We start from the raw sequence: 15622 nt of genomic DNA, 5'->3' as shown, positions 1-15622 counted from the left end.
GCTTCAGATATGGCCAATGAGGACGTCGAGGTAGGATTGATAGGCCCAGCAGCCTCTCAGAAAGAGGCGTGTGCAGCGGGGCCCTCCTCTCTTTCGAACGCCGAAGTCGAGTGCTCTGCGGGGCCAATGCGGCGCGGGGGGCGGACCGCGGGGCGGGGATTGTTTACGTCTTGCTGGGGAGCGGAAAGTAGGTCGCGGCTGGCCAGGCTGAGCGCGGCGGCGCGGAGCGGCTGCAGGTGAGCGGCGGGCCTCGGCCGCTCCTCCCCGAGTATTCCGGGCTCTGCTGCCCCGCCTGGATCGGGACCGCACCGCACCCGTTGGCCTCGCGGAGCTGCGGGCGGCGCGGCCGGCGCGCCTTTGTTCTGGCGGCGGCGGCGGGGCCAGAAGAGGCGGGCGAGGCTCTGCGCCGCAGGCCGGGCGGGGCGGCGGGTGGGAGGAACCCCGCGACCTCGCCGACCCTTAGACAGTGCGATGCCCGACGGAGAAGCGACCCTTGCTGCAGCGGGGTCGTCTCGGGGCCGTGCATCCCGCGTGCACGGCCTGGCGCCTTCTGTTGCCGTGGCGGTGGCGGGCGGGGCTTAGGCCGGGCCCGCCGTGGCCGACTCCAGTAGCGAACCCGGGTCTGCAGACGGGCTCCCATCCCTCAAAAGCTGTGCCTGCGCGCGTCCCCTGCCGTCCCTCGGGATCGTGGCTGGGGACAGTCCCGGCCCTCCTGGGGAATTTCAGTACAAGATCCCAGAGATCGACTTGTAACTGTAAGTCGGGCTTGGAAGTTGAGAGCCAGAGAGGAGAGGGGAAAGCGTTCTGGGCAAAGGGCTGGAAAGAACCAGCAGCCGGAACAGGGCCGGAACTTGATGGGCTTGGTAGGATTTTGCATTTTATCCGGAGAACAGTGGCAAGCCCTGAGAAGTTTATAACTCGCTAATTAAAAAATTTTTAAGATTTGTGTTTCGAAAAAGCTGGGTTGTAGTGAATGAAGTGGGCGGAGCCGGAGCGGAGGAGTCCTGCCGGGGTGGGGGAGGCGCGGTGGCGGCAGATGGTTCCGGACACCGTTGGAGGTGGTATGGGGCGTGGAGGGCCGTGGTGGGAGGAGGTGTTGGGATGACTGCTGTGTGTCTGGCACGAGGAACTGGGAGGATGGAGATGCCATTTGTCAAACTGGACAGCGGAGGAAGGGCAGGCAGGGCTTGAGATGCCCGAGGGATGGGTAGGCAGGACACTTGGGTTCCTGAGGCCAAGCTCAGAGAGGGCCCTTTGAGAGTCATGGATGTCTGGATGGTGTTCCACGCTCTCTACCTGAGTTTCATCAAGGTGCTTGGATCCTGGAGCGAGGTACAAGCTTGTGAAGAGTTCCAGACCTGGGTGGGCCAGCACAGGCTGTGGGACCTACTGGTGTGCTGCGTCTTTCTCTGCTCCGACCCTGTGGTTTCTTCCAGCTCCTGTCCACCATGGCCAGGCGCCCGCGGAGCAGCAGAGCATGGCATTTTGTCTTGAGCGCAGCCCGCCGAGATGTGGATGCCCGGGCTGTCGCTCTGGCAGGGACTGCCAACTGGGGCTACGACTCTGATGGGCAGGTAGGTTCCAGTGGGTGAGGTCGGCATGGCTGGACAAAAGTGAGGAGACCCGCAGAGCAGGCACTGCCTGAACTGAGATGGGAAGGGAAAGATGGCCCTGGGGGCAGAGGACAAGGTCATCTCGGCTGGACCAGTAGCTGCATATGCTGTTTCTGCTCTCCCAAGCACTTCACGCCAGTTAAGGACACACGTGGCCTTGTGTGGTAGGACCCCAAGGCAGATATGTTTCTTGGTAGTGGGTGTCTGTGGGTACTTTGGTCAGTTCACTTACAAAAACGTTTCCATTCTATCTACTCAGCCCATTACAAGGATGGTTATTGTTATCTCCAAGTGCAACTTTTTGGACATTTTCTCTGCCTGTTGAAGTCTGTGTTCTATATTTGTGTATATACACCTGAAAAAAAGAACTTTGATTCTTAAAGACGACCAGTATTCCTGTGCCTTCCTGTGCTCAGGATCCTGAGCTCTGCAAGGCCCAGGAACACAGAGGCCGTGAGGAGGGTGGCTCAGCTGTCTGTCTGCAGGGTAGGTTCCTGAGGGACCTGGGGCTTTGCAGCCGGAGCCTTGTTGCACTGACCCTGCAGGGGGCTGTGTGCACTCTGTGTCTGCAGTGGGGAGCCTCACAGTCAGGTTCCTGAACCTCTCAGGGCAAGAGCTGGGCTTCGGCTCTGCCCTGAGTCACCGCCGCTGTTCTTGGGGATCTCTGACTTGGCTCTGTCTGTTACCCTCACCCAGCCTTGGTGCCCTGCCTCAGCCAGGTGTCTTTGGGGGGACAGATGTGTTCCCCCCCCCACCTCCAGCATGAGGGCAGCTAAGAACCTGGAACCACCAGGCTTTGCGGGGGAATTGGAGCTGGTGGTATCCTGGGCCCCCTTCCCGGGCCTCCCTTAGCTCCCTGCCCAGGCCAGCAAGAGGCCCCGGCCTGCATTCCTGTCCCGCCTCCAGCTCCCACTGACCACGTGGCCTGGGCAGTCTTTCCTGCCTGCGCCTGCCTTGCTGGCTCATTGCTGTGGGATGTGGGAAGCGTCCAGGGGCTGGAGGCGCGGTGTCTGACACGCACTTGCAGCTCGTCCTGTTGTCCAGCAGCCCTGAAGGCTGCACGCACACATCGCTGCCCCTGATGCTCTGAGCTCTCTGTGCAGCTCGTGGAGAGGCCGGTTCTGCTCTCCGTGCAGGGGGTTACGTGCTGGATGCTAAGCCTGGGAACTCCAGGGCCAGCGGTGCTCAGGTCTGCACCCTGGCTCAGGGAGGGGGCGTCTCTTCCCACAGCAGGGAGCCTGCCTGTTCCCCAAGAGCCAGGTGCTGGGGGCCCTCAGCCTTTCCATGGGTGCCCGTCTGACGGGCTCGACCTCCTCGCTCACTGCCTGGCCTCTGCGTTGCTTCCCTCCTGTGTGGTGCTCCGGGCTGAGTATGATCAAGCAGGGACTCCATCCTGGGGGGAGGAGGCAGGTATGCAGGGCGCCGACAGAAAGGAAGAGGACACAGAGCCCAGGCCTGGCAGAGCCTCTTTGAACCGGTATCCAAGAGAGATCCAGGGGCGAACAGACCCCACCCCGACCCCAAGGGGACAGGGTGGGCAGGACGGGGCCGGGTGGGGGCACTGACGCTGTCTGAGGAGGGTAAGTCTGTTGACTTTGCTCTCAGGGGAGCAGAATCTCAGGTCTGAACAGGTCCACTGGACTGCTGTGCAGAGGGCATTTTGGGCCAGAGGGGCAGCCAGAGGCCAGGAGAGTGAGGGCAGAGGCCTGAGCCTCACCAGGAGGCCAGGCCAAGCTGGGAGAGTTCAGCACAGGCATGTGGAAGCGGTCTGTACCCTGGGCCCTCGCTGGCTGGCCGGGATCTGGAGCCCAGGTGGGTGTTTGGAGGCACCCTAGCTGGCTTCAGGAGGGTCTGGTCAGCTGGTCTCCGGAACCTGACCAGTTCAGCCTTGGCATCTGGTGCTGGGCTGACATCGGGCTCCTAAGGCTTGGAGTCTGTCCTGTGAGGACTGAGCCCTTGTGCAGAGGGCCTGCGACCGCAGGGCTCCCTCAGCAGGGCCCTGTGATGGGGGTTGAGCTTCCCTGGTCACAGACGGGGAGCCGCAGTCTGGGCCAGGTGTGCAGGCCCTGCCACGGCGATCAGGCCCCAGGAGCCCAGCTGCTGCTCCAGGGAGACCAAGCTGCCTTCGTTAGGTCAGTGATGGGCTTTGCCACGGGCTCCCCTGTGTATCCGTGACCTAGGAGCTCTTGACCTTGAGGGATGGCTGAGTGTGCAGCCCCGCCAGGGGCTGATAAGCCACTGGGCCTCCAGGGCTCTCAACTCCATTCCCAGGAAGCTTCCTCACGGTCAGCCTTTGAGGAGGAGGCCAGAAGAGGTGTCCGTGGTTGCAGCGGCTAGCTGTGTCCCGGGGCCAGGGGTGGTCCTCTGGAGGCCAAGCCCCAGGTCTCTTCCTCGGGACATCCGGCTGTTGAGCCATGGACCTGCAGTGGGGCAGGTAGATGGAGGGTGGCTGGGCCAGTGCTAGCAGGTTGGGCGGCGACATCTCCTATGTCCTTCAGCACAGTGATTCAGACTCTGACCCTGAGTGTGCATCCCTGCCGTCGTCCATCCCCAGCGCCGTGCCCGTGACCGGGGAGTCCTTCTGTGACTGTGACAGCCAGAGTGAGGCCTTCTGTGGCAGCCTGCACACCGCCCACCGGGGCAGGGACTGCCGCTGCGGCGAGGAGGATGAGTGTGAGTGCAGGGCCGCGGCAGGCAGGGGGCCTCTGGGTGGGCTGGGGCTCAGCCGGGGCCTCTCGCTCTCGCAGATTTCGACTGGGTCTGGGATGACCTGAACAAGTCCTCGGCCACCCTGCTGAGCTGTGACAACCGGAAGGTCAGCTTCCACATGGAGTACAGCTGTGGCACGGCAGCCATCCGGGGCACCAAGGAGCTGGGGGAGGGCCAGCACTTCTGGGAGATCAAGATGACGTCGCCCGTCTACGGCACTGACATGGTGAGTGGCTGGTGGGGCCGGGAGGTGGGGGTGCTGCCAGGCGCCTCGGTCCCCTGCCCCTTCTGCCCACCCCCGTTCCCAGATGGTGGGCATCGGGACGTCGGACGTGGACCTGGACAAGTACCACCACACGTTCTGCAGCCTGCTCGGCCGGGACGAGGACAGCTGGGGCCTCTCCTACACGGGTGCGTAGGGCCTGGGCGGGCGGGGCTGGGGGCCCTAGGCTGTGGGGCTCACCCCGACCCTGCTGCCCCCAGGCCTCCTCCACCACAAGGGTGACAAGACGAGCTTCTCCTCGAGGTTCGGCCAGGGCTCCATCATCGGTGTGCACCTGGACACCTGGCATGGGACGCTGACCTTTTTCAAGAACAGGAAGTGCATAGGTGAGGCCAAGACCTACTGTGGCCCCAGGGAGCAGGGTCAGAGCCCCTGGGAGGGGCTGAGTGCCCTGAGGCTGTCCCCCCCCCACAGGCGTGGCAGCCACGCAGCTGCAGAACAAGAGGTTCTACCCGATGGTGTGCTCCACGGCGGCCAAGAGCAGCATGAAGGTGATCCGCTCGTGCGCCAGCGTCACCTCCCTGCAGTACCTGTGCTGCTACCGCCTGCGCCAGCTGCGGCCCGGCTCAGGGGACACGCTCGAGGGCCTGCCCCTGCCGCCCGGCCTCAAGCAGGTGCTGCACCACAAGCTGGGCTGGGTCCTGAGCATGAGCCGCCAGCCCCCCGAGCCCTCGCCCGCGGCCAGTGGCCCAGAGCCCCAGCGCTGCCAGCGGAAGCGCTGCCGAAGGACCTAGTCTGCTCCCTGATCGAGACCCCCAGGGCTGGGACGGCGTGGTCCCCACCCCTGCCTGTGGACTGCCCCAGTGCTGCCGAGGGGAGGACCGAGCTGAGGTTTGTCCCACTGCCCCTCTGCTGCCTGAGGCTGGGACGGGCCTCGCCATAGGGGCTCCGGGCCGTCAGCCTTGTGACCCCAAGACCCAGCCTGTCTGCTCTGGTGCTGGGCATGAGAACAGCTGCCGCCCCAGCGCATCTGGGTTCAGGTCTGGGGGGCTGGCAGGGAAGGGGCTGGGGGGCTGTGGGCTGCTGCCCGCGAGAAGGACGCTCCTTGAGAGGTGGAGTCTCCCTGGTACCACCGGCCTCACGTTTTTTTTAACTTGCTTTGCATGTTGTCAGCCCTGTTCCTCCTGTCTGAGGCTGGAAGCAACCATAATAAACTCGAAGTCTGATGTCCACCTGCCTATACAATGAAGTGGGTCAAAGTGAAGCCTGGGGCTCACAGGTGTCCGCGCTTGTCTCCTTTTGGGGCCTCACGGTACCCTGGGGAGAGGTAGCGTAGTTCTCTCCTCCCTCTAAACCTTGTCTTAAAAATGAAGGTACTTCCCCCCCAACCTCCCGGTGATGGGAGTTTCCCCTGTGGGATCCAAGGCCCCTGCAGCCCTTCCTGCTGGTGCCAGCTGTCTACCAGCCCCTCGGCCAGTGTGCATGCCCAGTGAGCACCACCCCCTACCATCTCTAGACCTTCCGCAGGCGAGAAAAGAATTTTCTTTTCCTCCCAGTTATGCAAGATTTCTCTCTGCTGCCCCCTCATCCCCCAGCTTGGGGTCAGACCCGACTAAGCCCCGGGTGCGAGGCGCACCACCCCCTGTGGTTTCCCACGGGTCTCCTGGGAGGCTGTGTTCACTCCTGCCTGCAAGCGGGGGAGGCCCTGTGCAACCCATGGGCGTGGTCAGGAGCCCAGGTCCAGCAGGAGGTCAGGGTCAGTGGTGGTCAGGAAGAGGCAGATGCGGCGGGAGAGGTCAGGCCCCACCCTGCGGGGTGGTGCACGCTTGCCCGTCTTCACCGGGAGGTCAGCCAGCAGGGCCAGGCGCTCCTGCTCTGTGCCACAGGCCACGTACGCCTAGGGAGGGCGCAGGGGTGAGTGGCAGGCCTTGAGAGCTGGCCCCCGTACCCGGGGTCTGGGTGAGGGCGGGCACCCACCTGCTGCAGCAGGCGGGGGGATGGGAAGGCACTGACAATGGCATCGGCCACGGCCGGGCTGACGCGGTTGAACTGTCTGACCTGCTGCCACCAGACGCCCCGCAGCCCCATGCCGTCTCTGGCCACTCGCTCGCCTGCCGTCCAGCGCCCAGAGGTGCAGAAGGGGAAGGCCCCAGACTCCCGGGCCTGCCTGGGGAAGGGGTGCAGGGAAGCGCTAGAGGCTCCTCGCCTCTGCCGAGTACCCCGTCCCCAGCTCAAGAGAGCCTGGGACCCCTCGGCCCTTGGACACCGCCGCCCCCACCCCCCCAGCAGCTCCCAGAAGGGAGAGGGTCACGCACTTGAAGGGGCGCTGGGCGAGGGCCTTGGTGAAGGCGCACACGTGCTGGCTCAGCTCCTGCCAGGAGGCCACCAGCAGCACGTCCACGTTCGCCCAGAGCTGCAGGTGCACCAGGGCCTAGGTGGGAGTGACTGCGGTGTGAGGCACAGGGTTCCCCAACAACACATGCCCCCACAGGCCACACCAGCCCCCGATGTGCCCTGGACAGCAGCCAAGGACCAGGTCCCAGGCCCACCTGACTGCCTCACCTCCTCCACCTCAGGCCAGCCGACTGCTGCCTCGGTGCAAGTGACCACTGGATGCTCTGGCTGCTGCGTCTCCTGGGCAGTGGGCTGCTGAGATCTGGGCAGATGGACTGTTCCTCTGGCCCCCCCGATCCTCCTCCCTCCCCGCAAGCTGCTCAAGGGAGGGGGTCAGCTGTGATGCCAGCCCCCAGAGCCACTCTGCCTTCCCCCGAACCCTCCCATCCCGGTGAGGTGGGCCAAGGGTGTCAGGGTGACTAGTACCACAGGTAAGTGTCCAGCCCGATGACAGCTAGGTGGAGACAGGCAGGGCTCTCAGGTGTGACCCAAGGCACGGAACAGGTCGGGCCACATACCTGCAAGCCAAGGAGGCTCACCTGTTCCTCAGGGCTGTGGCAGGTGGGGTCCACCGGCCAGCGCCAGCTTGCAGGAAGCAGAGAAGCCAGCCCAAGAAGGACCCCTTGGTGCTGGGAGGGGCGGGGTGGACTCCTCCGCCCGGCCTGCTCTTCAGAAAACCAGCCCTGTGCTTCCCACAGGAAGGTCTACAAAAGTCCCCAGGCACATCCCAGGCACTTAGAAGACTTGGGCTGAAGCCCCCTCCCCATTCCTGGCCCACCTCTGCCTGGCACAGAACAGGTGCTTGATGAACTGTGAACCCTGAGATCCAGGGCCTGGCAGAGAGTCCGACCTAAACACACTCTGGTGCAAACGTCAGCTGAGAGAGCAAGCCCTATTTCTCCCCTGGCTGGGTTGTGGGGTGTCACAAGGCCAACTTCACAGCCAGCCTGCGGCCCTGGTCCCCAGGCCCCCACCCCTAACTTCTGACTCAGGGCTCAAGAGTACCTGCCTTATCGTGGCTTCTGCAGCCCAGTGGTTTCCCCCACTTCAGCCCCGATGCCCAAGGCAAAGCTCCCAGCCCTGCCATCTGCTGACAAGGCTCTTTGCCCGCTCCCCCGACGCACCTGGGTCAGCTGGACGACGCCCCGCACAAACTCTTCAGGCTCCAGCAGCCGCAGCACGTGGGGCTCATCCTCAGCCCACACCTCAGGGGGCACCTGGGGAACATGGGGGGCGCTGCTGCCCACCCCGGGCCACAGGCCGTGCCCCCAGGAGTGCCGGGGCTCACGCAGGTTCTCCCAGGACTGCTTTCCACCAGCCCAGCGTCCCGACTTCTACTAACACCGACCCAGAGTGCCAGGCGGCTACGCCTGTGACCACAGCCTTGGACGGGTGGGAGGGCCGGTCCCTCAGCGCGGCCCTTCCTTCAGGCTCTGGGTCCCAGCCTTGTACAGCCTTCTCCACGACCCCCATTCCAAGTTCACTGCTCTGGGAAACGTGCCTCTCAGAGCAGCTCTGCCACGTGAAACACCCAACCCCGGGCTGCACTCGGCCCCCACCCCCGGGACACTCACACCGCGCGGACAAGGGTCTGAGCTCGCTCGGCTCCAGCGGAGGCTCCGCGCCGGGCGCTGCGGCTCCGCGCGGGGCTCACAGCCCAGGGCGTGCAGGGCCTCCATCAGGGTGTCGGCACCGGCGTCTTCCAGGACGGCTGGGACGGGGCGCAGGGGGGCCGGCGGTCACTGCTCCCTCCCCCGCGCGGGCACCGGACACCCACCGCCCGGACAGCGCGCTGCCAGCACTGACTCCCGGCTGGCTCCCAGGGCGCTTGGAGGAGTCCGTCCAACCGGGCCCAAGGCCGGGCTCTCACCCGGGCGGCTCTCCGTACCTGGGTCCACGAGCACCGCCAGGCGACGCACCGCCTGCCCGGGCCGCAGCCGCCGCAGCGCCTCGGCCGCCGGCCTGCGCTCTCCAGCCGGGTCCTGGGCCCTCGCGGGGGTCTCCGCGCCAGCCCGGCCCTCGGCGTCCGAATCCGAGATCTCCCACGTCTGGGGCCGCCGCTGCCCCGGGCCCCGGCGGGAGCCCCCGGCCCTCCCGAGCCCAACCCTCGCCATGGCCCGCCCGGCCCCTTCTCCGCTTCCGGCCGCGCCCGGACTCATTTGCCGGGAACACCCGCCGCTTCCGGCGCCAGGCGGGTCTGCAGCGCGCGGCGGCGGCGGCGGCGGCGGCGGCGTCTTCCGGCCGGACCGCGGAGGCCTCCCTGGCCATGGGGCGCAGAAAGATGCGGCCGCGGCTGATCGCCGAGCTGGCTCGCCGTGTGCGGGCCCTGCGCGAGCAGCGGGAGCGGCCGCGCGACTCGGTGCGCTACGCCCTGGACTACGAGACACTGATACGGCCGCACTCGGGCCGCAAGCTGCCCATGCGAGCATGGGTCGACGTGCGCCGCGAGAGTCGGCTCCTGCAGCTGCTCGGCCGCCTTCCGTTCTTCGGCCTGGGCCGTCTGGTCACGCGCAAGTCCTGGCTGTGGCAGCACGACGAGCCGTGCTACTGGCGCCTCACGCGCGTCCGGCCGGACTACACGGCGCAGGTGCGCGCATCGGGAGCTCCGCGCCGCTCCCGGCCCCGCGCCGCTCCCGGCCCCGCGGGGCTCCCGCGCCTCCCTTGCGCGCCACTGAGTGGGAGGAGGTCTCCGGTTGCCCGACCCCTGGGCGAGCGCTTTCCGAGCTGACCTCCTCCCCCACTTGCTTTGCAGAACCTGGACCACGGGAAGGCCTGGGGCATCCTGACCTTCAAAGGTAAGGTGTCGGAGACTCGGTGGGGAGGCTGCCCGCAACAGGTTGTTCCGGCAATATTTGAGCGAGGGCCCCCGGTCTCCTCTCCCCAGGAAAGACGGAGAGTGAGGCCCGGGAGATCGAGCAGGTCATGTACCACGACTGGCGGCTGGTGCCCAAACACGAGGAGGAGGCCTTCACCTCTTTCACGCCGGCGCCAGAGGAGACGCCGCGCCCCGTCCCCTACCCGCCGCTCCTCCGGGCCATGATTCTAGCAGAGCGACAAAAAAACGGAGACCCCAGCACGGAGGAGCCCATGCTCAGCCTGGAGAGGATACGCACTGATCCCTGGGACTATCCTGAGAATCTGGAGGCGAAGAAAAAGACCAAGGGCACCGCAGTCTAAAGTGTGGGAGCCGGCAGGCTGCCCCAAGGGTGCAAGACAGTGGGCACCCCTTTGGGTCACACCTGAATCAGCCCCCCTGGTATCTTGGATCTGACCTCCCCGCCGACTTGTCGAGGACCTACGTTTTCGTAGAAAGGGTGCGGTCTGCACCTTGTCTCCTCTGTCCCGGCTTCACCAACGCGCAGATCTGACTGCCAGAAGTGGCTCCTGGGGGCACGCTGGAAGCAGCAGGGCAGCAGGTGTGGAGCCCAGTGCTGGCCTGTCACTTCCACCTTGGCTCCCCTTCCCACGACCCGGGCAGAAACTGAACGCGAATAAAGGCACATGAAGTAGCCTGGGATGTGGCTTCTTTTGAGTTTGGGGTTGGGGGACCAAAGCGGGCTGGTGGCAGGGCTTCGGGGAGGAACAGGCTGTCACCGCTGCTTACGGCCGTTGATGCGGAGACCCGAGGGGACTGGGGCGGCCCAGGCGCGGCCGTAGAGGTCCCGGTGTGGTCCTGGACAACAGGCGCCGCCTCGCTAAGCCCACCGAGCCTGCGGCTCCCGGCGACAAGGCCTCTTTAAGCACAGGCTCCGCCCCGGTCCGCGCACCGCCCCCGCTTCGGGCCCGCGCCGCCCGCGCCCCACCGTCGCCATCATGATCTGCCTGGTGCTGACCATCTTCGCCAACCTCTTCCCGGCGGGTGAGCGGCGGGGGCCGGGCCACGCGGGGCAGGGAGGGGTGCGGCCGGGCTGGGCGGGCCGGGGAGGGGGTGCAGCCGGGCCCTAAGCGCCCCGACCCCGCCGGTCCCCGCAGCCTATACCGGCGTGCACGAGCGTACCTTCCTGGCCGTGAAGCCCGACGGCGTGCAGCGGCGGCTCGTGGGCGAGATCGTGCGGCGCTTCGAGAGGAAGGGCTTCAAGCTGGTGGCGCTGAAGCTGGTGCAGGTAAGCGCCGGGGTCCCCAGCCGTGGGGAGCGGGCCGGGGTCTACGGGCGTGGGGCGGGGCCCCGGGGGCCAGAATCCCCCGAGCACGCGGCCTGTGTCCCTACCTCCCCAGGCTTCGGAGGAGCTGCTGCGGGAACACTATGCCGAGCTGCGCGAGCGCCCCTTCTTCGGGCGCCTGGTCAAGTACATGGGCTCCGGGCCGGTGGTGGCCATGGTGAGTGTCGGCGGGCGGGCGGGTGGGCAGGACGCTGACCCGGCGCTGACCTCCGACCCTGTCGGCAGGTGTGGCAGGGTCTGGACGTTGTACGCGCTTCCCGGTCGCTCATCGGAGCCACGAATCCGGCCGACGCCGCGCCCGGCACCATCCGCGGCGATTTCTGCATCGAGGTCGGCAAGTAAGTCGGGTTCCGACTCTCCCAACTGGGCTGCGCGGGGCCCTGACCGAGCTCTGCCCGCTCCGGGCTGTGCTCATGCCGCCTCTCCCGCACAGGAATGTGATTCACGGCAGCGACTCAGTGGAGAGCGCCCGCCGCGAGATCGCACTCTGGTTTCGCACTGACGAGCTCCTGTGCTGGGAGGATAGCGCGGGGCACTGGCTGTACGAGTAGCCGGGCCTCTTGGGCAGGTGTGCCAGTCCGGAGAGGGCCGCGGCTGACCCCGCCCCCTCCAGGCCCCACCTGGGAGCTGTGGTAGACCCGCAGCAGCCTTCCCGAGCGCAGGTGGTTGCCCGCCTGCCGAGTTCTGGTTGCCTTCCTGCCCTGAATGGAGTTCTCAGGCGCCTCGGCCCAGCCCGCGCCCGTTTACAGCTCGCCTGCAAACGCACAAGGGCGCTGCTCTGGTACTTGGCTTGTCCCGGCATTTGTTTTTATAATAAACGGAAGAAAACTTTTGTGCTCCAGTTGGTTTGGGCGCAGGGACACAGAAGTATGGTGTTAAGACATTTATTACATACAGAGCAGACACGTAGGGTCACTTGCAGGGCCAAAGCCTGAGGAGAATCATCCCAGCCCCTTCCCCTGGCTGCACCCACCCGGCTCACCCCCAGGTCGCCTCAGGCCCCCTGAGGACAGAGAGGGACTTGACGAACATCACAGTGGAGAGAGGCAGGGCGTGGGGGAAGCCTGCAGCGGTACCGGCTGGGCTCGGGGGCAGCTGCCCAGGTAGGGTCTGTGCTTCTCTGTGGGAGGGGGTGGGCAGCAGGGCCTGGGGCGACCCTGCCCAGTGCCTGGAGGAACAGGAGTGAGGCCTGGGCAGGGGCGGGTAGCAGTCCAGGGTGATGGCCCTCAGAGCAGCAGGCATGGACGCCTGGCAGCTCCTTTCCTTGGCCTCTGCTCATCAGCCTGTCATCAGGGCCCTCATGGGAGCAGGCCGTGCCACCGGCCCCAGGCACTTAGTAGCGTGTCTTAGGAGCGGGCTCCTTGGAGACTGCACCGGAGGCAGGCCCTGGAGCACTCCTTCCCATCACCCTGAGGCTGAGCCTACATCCAAGGACTGACCCCAGGAGAGGCCAGGGCACCCCCCTTCTTCCTGAGGCCTGGGCCTGCCCTGGCAGCCTGAGAAATCCCACCCTAGGGGCTTCTGAGAAGGGTGGGACTCAAGGGGCCTGCTCCTACAAGGTGGGCCTTTGCCCAGGTTGAGCCAGTGGGGAGGGGAAGACATGGGTCAGTGAGGGCGTAGCACACGGGATGATCACAGGGCTCGAGCGGGATGAGGGCGTCTGTCTGTCTTCTTGAGCAGCTGCCCCAGAAGCTTGGTTACGTGCTTTCATGCCAGTTCCCAGGGTGGCAGGGGTTGGGGTGAGGGAGAGCCCAGGGAAGGTGAGCAGCTGGGCCAGCTCCCTGAGGGTTGGAGCCCCGCTCTTGTGGACAGCAGTCAAAGGCAAGTGGACCAAGGGTGAAAAGACTCAGCAGGGTTGAGTCCCTGCTTGCCCCCCGGGGGACCCTGGGAGAGAGTGATGGGAGTGGGGGACTCAGGGTGGAGCCGGGGCCACCTGTAGAGGTGTGCCCCGGCCTGACCCCTCCTGGGGTTCTGCCTTGCTCTGGCCCTGCAGTGCCCTGGGCCTGGAGGACTTGGGGCCAGGTGCCGGCCCGGAGCTGCTGGGGAGCTGGTGTTCCAAGAGGCCCTGCAGCCTCCCTGGTCAGAATGCCATCCGCTCCCTGCCCCACCCCCTGCCAGACCCACTGCTCTGCCAGCTCGCAGGGGGAGGCCCCGGGCCTCAGGTGAAAGCTGCAGGTTGAGAGGTCAGAAGTGGGGTGGACGGGCGCCTGGCCGCCCCGGGGTGGCGGTGGGCAGGTGGGCGGGGCGTATGTACAGGTGCGGGTGGCGTCGGGCGGGCAGGGTGGAGGGGCGCAGCTCACTCGGGGGTGTAGGACACCTGCCACACGATGATGTGGCTGCGCTCGGCCTTGGACAGCACTGGCTTCACCTGGCTGACGTCCCCCGCGCCCTCCTCCGGCTCGTCGTCCTCCCCGTCGCCTGAGGAGAGCAGGGCTGCGTGAAGGGGCCGCCCACCCAGGACGCCCCGGCCCCGCCCCGCGTTGCGCCCTCACCAATGCGGAAGTCGATGTAGCCCTCCCCGCCGCTCAGCACCAGCACGTTCTTCAGCTTCTGGGCCTCGGCATCTGCGGCAGGAGCGGCGGGCCCGGGGCCCTCTGACGGGCTGTCGAGCACGCTGCCATTCAGGGTGGCCAGCACATTCCCTACCGACGGCACAGCGCCTTAGCGGGGCGGCAGGGACCCCGCGCGGTCTCCTGCCAGAGCCTCGCTGCAGCCCTCGGTGTGGGATGGGGTGGGGGGGTGCCGGGCGCTCACCTGGCACCGAGACGAAGAATTTGACGGCGTCCCGGTGGCCGTGGAAGCAGAGCTGCGCCTGCGCCATGGAGCAGTAGGGGATGAAGCTGCTGGCTGCCCGGTCGCTGCTGTCGTCCCCATACACGTGGATGACGCCACCGGGGCGGGCCCCCTCTCCTGATGTGGGGGATGTCTTGTTGGCTGAAGAGAGAGGGGCCGGGGGTGCTGAGCCTCCACACTGGGTGGGTGGGCCTTCCAGCAGGTGAGGGATGGGGTGGGGCCTGCCTGGGCAAGGCCATCTCAACCCCAGGGCGTCCAGGATGGGGGCCTCCTGAGAGCGAAGGTGGGCACTTTGGACTCACCTCGCAGACCCAGGAGCTGGCCTCGGTGCAGGACCACGGCTGGGGAGGGTGAGGGCAGGGCAAGGAAGGGAGAGAGACAGGTGGTCACAGAGGAACTGGGCAAAGGGGGCTGCGCCCGGGCAGCCTGCATCCACCCATGTCCTGGCAATGCGCCCGCCCGAGACCCTAACATGCGCCCACAGTCTCCACAGGCACCTGGGGGCACTCACTCTCGGTCAGGGGGATGGAGATGACGACTCCATTGCCGGTGCCCACCCAGAGGCGGTTGCCCGCGATGAGCAGGGCCGTGATGCGCACAAAGGAGAAGCCCAGCTTTCCCGTGCCTGTGGAGGCGGGGGGTGGTCAGTGGGGCGGCCTCGGGGGACCCTCACCCCACACTCTGGCCGGCCGCCCTCACCCAGCATCTTGCTGACATAGGGCTCGATGTCCACGTCCTGCAGGTGCTGGTGGGTGTGGGCATGGTAGAGCCGCAGTGTGGAGTCCAGGCGGATGGACACCCAGACCCCATCGCCAATCCATGCCAGCTGCCGCACCTGGCTCTCCCGCCGTGGGTGGGCATCGAACGACTTCTGTGGGGTCAGGGCAGCCTGTCAGGGGGGCGGGGTCCCTGAAGCTGCCACAGCCGAGGCAGCTCACAGCCGCCTTTCAGGGCCTCATTGCCCTCTCCTCCTGGGGGCCCCGGGACCTCCCCACAGCTGTGCCGAGGGAGATGCCTGGGGCCTGCGCAGACTGTGACTGCTGGGTCAGAGGGAAGCAGCAGGTGGGCTCCAGGCAGATGGGCATTCACAGCCCGGCCGCCCTTTGCTGGCCCATGACCTCGGACAAACCAGTCACCCCCCCGAGGGCGTTTCCTGCGACCCCACGAAGCCCCCACGTGGGGAGCCCTGCCGCACTCGCCTCGATCTGCATGGTCTTGGGCTGGATGACGTGCACCTTGTTCTTGTAGCCACACCAGACACGGTCGTGCACGACGGCCATGCAGCGGATGGAGTGGTGCGGATGGCCCAGGTCCATCAGGTGGTAGTTGCTCAGGTCCCACTGGCCATCTGCACAGAGCCCACGAGCCCTGCTCAGGCCTGGCTGCGCTGCCTCTGCTCACGCGGGGGGTCCCGCCCCGAGGGGATGTCAGGCCCCCTCGCACCCTCAAGCCAGCTCTCACCTTCACCCCGGTGGAAGATGGCCAGGGTCCCATCAGCCAGAGCCACCAGCACGCGCCCCTTCACATGCCTGTGACGGGAGGGCAGGTGGGCGGTGAGCTGGGCTCAGGCCACTGCCCGCAGCCCTCCCTGCCCACCCACCCCGGCGGGGTCACGCACACCAGGCTCAGCACCGAGTCCTTCAGCTTGATGGAGTGCAGACACTTCTTCCAGCTGGCCACAGCCGAGTGCACATAGAGCCTGCAGGAGGAGGCCGGTGGGCGGGGGTGCC

The 15622-nt window shown here is 66.4% G+C and overlaps 6 protein-coding genes across 18 annotated transcripts in view; 3 read left to right on the top strand and 3 right to left on the bottom strand.

Annotated features, from left to right (window-relative positions):
• Positions 1-159: 159 nt before the first annotated feature.
• Positions 160-5777, top strand: SPSB3 (splA/ryanodine receptor domain and SOCS box containing 3). Of its 2 annotated transcripts, none has more exons than XM_040253777.1 (7): positions 160-236; positions 1437-1574; positions 4112-4286; positions 4361-4548; positions 4631-4733; positions 4806-4931; positions 5020-5777. In XM_040253777.1, exons 2-7 carry the CDS (start codon positions 1449-1451, stop codon positions 5337-5339), a joined length of 1038 nt encoding a protein of 345 aa, XP_040109711.1. In that variant the 5' UTR covers positions 160-236; positions 1437-1448; the 3' UTR covers positions 5340-5777. The 2 variants fall into 2 exon arrangements, with proteins under 2 accessions (XP_040109711.1, XP_040109717.1); XM_040253783.1 differs by having other exon boundaries at positions 195-755; positions 5020-5775.
• Positions 5715-7326, bottom strand: LOC120882304 (probable crossover junction endonuclease EME2). Its single transcript, XM_040266283.1, has 5 exons — positions 7319-7326; positions 7108-7201; positions 6861-6976; positions 6523-6712; positions 5715-6442 (listed from the first exon to the last, which is right to left on the bottom strand). Exons 1-5 carry the CDS (start codon positions 7324-7326, stop codon positions 6272-6274), a joined length of 579 nt encoding a protein of 192 aa, XP_040122217.1. The 3' UTR covers positions 5715-6271.
• Positions 7208-9053, bottom strand: LOC120882300 (probable crossover junction endonuclease EME2). Its single transcript, XM_040266271.1, has 4 exons — positions 8828-9053; positions 8514-8650; positions 8064-8156; positions 7208-7643 (listed from the first exon to the last, which is right to left on the bottom strand). The coding sequence occupies exons 1-4, from the start codon at positions 9051-9053 to the stop codon at positions 7359-7361; spliced, it is 741 nt and encodes a 246-aa protein (XP_040122205.1). The 3' UTR covers positions 7208-7358.
• Positions 9054-9109: 56 nt separating this feature from the next.
• Positions 9110-10453, top strand: MRPS34 (mitochondrial ribosomal protein S34). The gene is made up of 3 exons (XM_040253792.1): positions 9110-9526; positions 9692-9734; positions 9824-10453. The coding sequence occupies exons 1-3, from the start codon at positions 9206-9208 to the stop codon at positions 10114-10116; spliced, it is 657 nt and encodes a 218-aa protein (XP_040109726.1). The 5' UTR covers positions 9110-9205; the 3' UTR covers positions 10117-10453.
• A 245-nt stretch (positions 10454-10698) lies between these two features.
• Positions 10699-11940, top strand: NME3 (NME/NM23 nucleoside diphosphate kinase 3). The gene is made up of 5 exons (XM_040253799.1): positions 10699-10798; positions 10912-11042; positions 11155-11256; positions 11325-11437; positions 11533-11940. The coding sequence occupies exons 1-5, from the start codon at positions 10753-10755 to the stop codon at positions 11648-11650; spliced, it is 510 nt and encodes a 169-aa protein (XP_040109733.1). The 5' UTR covers positions 10699-10752; the 3' UTR covers positions 11651-11940.
• Positions 11941-11967: 27 nt separating this feature from the next.
• Positions 11968-15622, bottom strand: part of MAPK8IP3 (mitogen-activated protein kinase 8 interacting protein 3) — a 43702-nt gene continuing 40047 nt past the window's right edge. For all 12 annotated transcript variants that reach the window (XM_040253694.1, XM_040253734.1, XM_040253710.1 and 9 more), the window contains 9 exons: positions 15511-15591; positions 15354-15421; positions 15092-15240; positions 14592-14763; positions 14404-14517; positions 14195-14233; positions 13854-14033; positions 13592-13741; positions 11968-13517 (listed from right to left, as the gene is read on the bottom strand). In XM_040253694.1, coding sequence (XP_040109628.1) covers positions 13396-13517; positions 13592-13741; positions 13854-14033; positions 14195-14233; positions 14404-14517; positions 14592-14763; positions 15092-15240; positions 15354-15421; positions 15511-15591 — 1075 coding nt within the window. In that variant the 3' untranslated portion in view covers positions 11968-13395. The remainder of the gene's footprint in view (positions 13518-13591; positions 13742-13853; positions 14034-14194; positions 14234-14403; positions 14518-14591; positions 14764-15091; positions 15241-15353; positions 15422-15510; positions 15592-15622) is intronic.

This window comes from Oryx dammah, unplaced genomic scaffold, assembly GCF_014754425.2.
Source record: "Oryx dammah isolate SB20612 unplaced genomic scaffold, SCBI_Odam_1.1 HiC_scaffold_2, whole genome shotgun sequence".
In the NCBI taxonomy this organism is placed as follows: Eukaryota; Metazoa; Chordata; class Mammalia; order Artiodactyla; family Bovidae; genus Oryx; species Oryx dammah.
Note: the sequence above shows the minus strand (reverse complement) of the source record. Positions and strands in the feature narration are given on the sequence as shown.

Excerpts from the sequence above, each read along its gene's own strand:
- MRPS34 (XM_040253792.1), top strand. The coding sequence starts at position 9,206 with ATGGGGCGCAGAAAGATGCGGCCGCGGCTGATCGCCGAGCTGGCTCGC. Across the intron at positions 9,527-9,691 it reads GGCCGGACTACACGGCGCAG|AACCTGGACCACGGGAAGGC; the intron begins GTGCGCGCATCG and ends CTTGCTTTGCAG. Across the intron at positions 9,735-9,823 it reads GGGCATCCTGACCTTCAAAG|GAAAGACGGAGAGTGAGGCC; the intron begins GTAAGGTGTCGG and ends TCCTCTCCCCAG.
- LOC120882300 (XM_040266271.1), bottom strand. The coding sequence starts at position 9,053 with ATGGCGAGGGTTGGGCTCGGGAGGGCCGGGGGCTCCCGCCGGGGCCCG. Across the intron at positions 8,651-8,827 it reads GGCGGTGCTCGTGGACCCAG|CCGTCCTGGAAGACGCCGGT; the intron begins GTACGGAGAGCC and ends GCCCCGTCCCAG. Across the intron at positions 7,644-8,063 it reads GCGTCGTCCAGCTGACCCAG|ACCTTCCTGTGGGAAGCACA; the intron begins GTGCGTCGGGGG and ends GGACTTTTGTAG.
- LOC120882304 (XM_040266283.1), bottom strand. Across the intron at positions 6,713-6,860 it reads CTCGCCCAGCGCCCCTTCAA|GCAGGCCCGGGAGTCTGGGG; the intron begins GTGCGTGACCCT and ends CCCCTTCCCCAG. Across the intron at positions 6,443-6,522 it reads CCCCCCGCCTGCTGCAGCAG|GCGTACGTGGCCTGTGGCAC; the intron begins GTGGGTGCCCGC and ends CGCCCTCCCTAG.
- NME3 (XM_040253799.1), top strand. The coding sequence starts at position 10,753 with ATGATCTGCCTGGTGCTGACCATCTTCGCCAACCTCTTCCCGGCGG. Across the intron at positions 11,043-11,154 it reads TGGCGCTGAAGCTGGTGCAG|GCTTCGGAGGAGCTGCTGCG; the intron begins GTAAGCGCCGGG and ends CTACCTCCCCAG. Across the intron at positions 11,257-11,324 it reads CCGGGCCGGTGGTGGCCATG|GTGTGGCAGGGTCTGGACGT; the intron begins GTGAGTGTCGGC and ends CCCTGTCGGCAG.
- SPSB3 (XM_040253777.1), top strand. The coding sequence starts at position 1,449 with ATGGCCAGGCGCCCGCGGAGCAGCAGAGCATGGCATTTTGTCTTGAGC. Across the intron at positions 4,549-4,630 it reads CCGTCTACGGCACTGACATG|ATGGTGGGCATCGGGACGTC; the intron begins GTGAGTGGCTGG and ends CCCCGTTCCCAG. Across the intron at positions 4,932-5,019 it reads CAAGAACAGGAAGTGCATAG|GCGTGGCAGCCACGCAGCTG; the intron begins GTGAGGCCAAGA and ends CCCCCCCCACAG.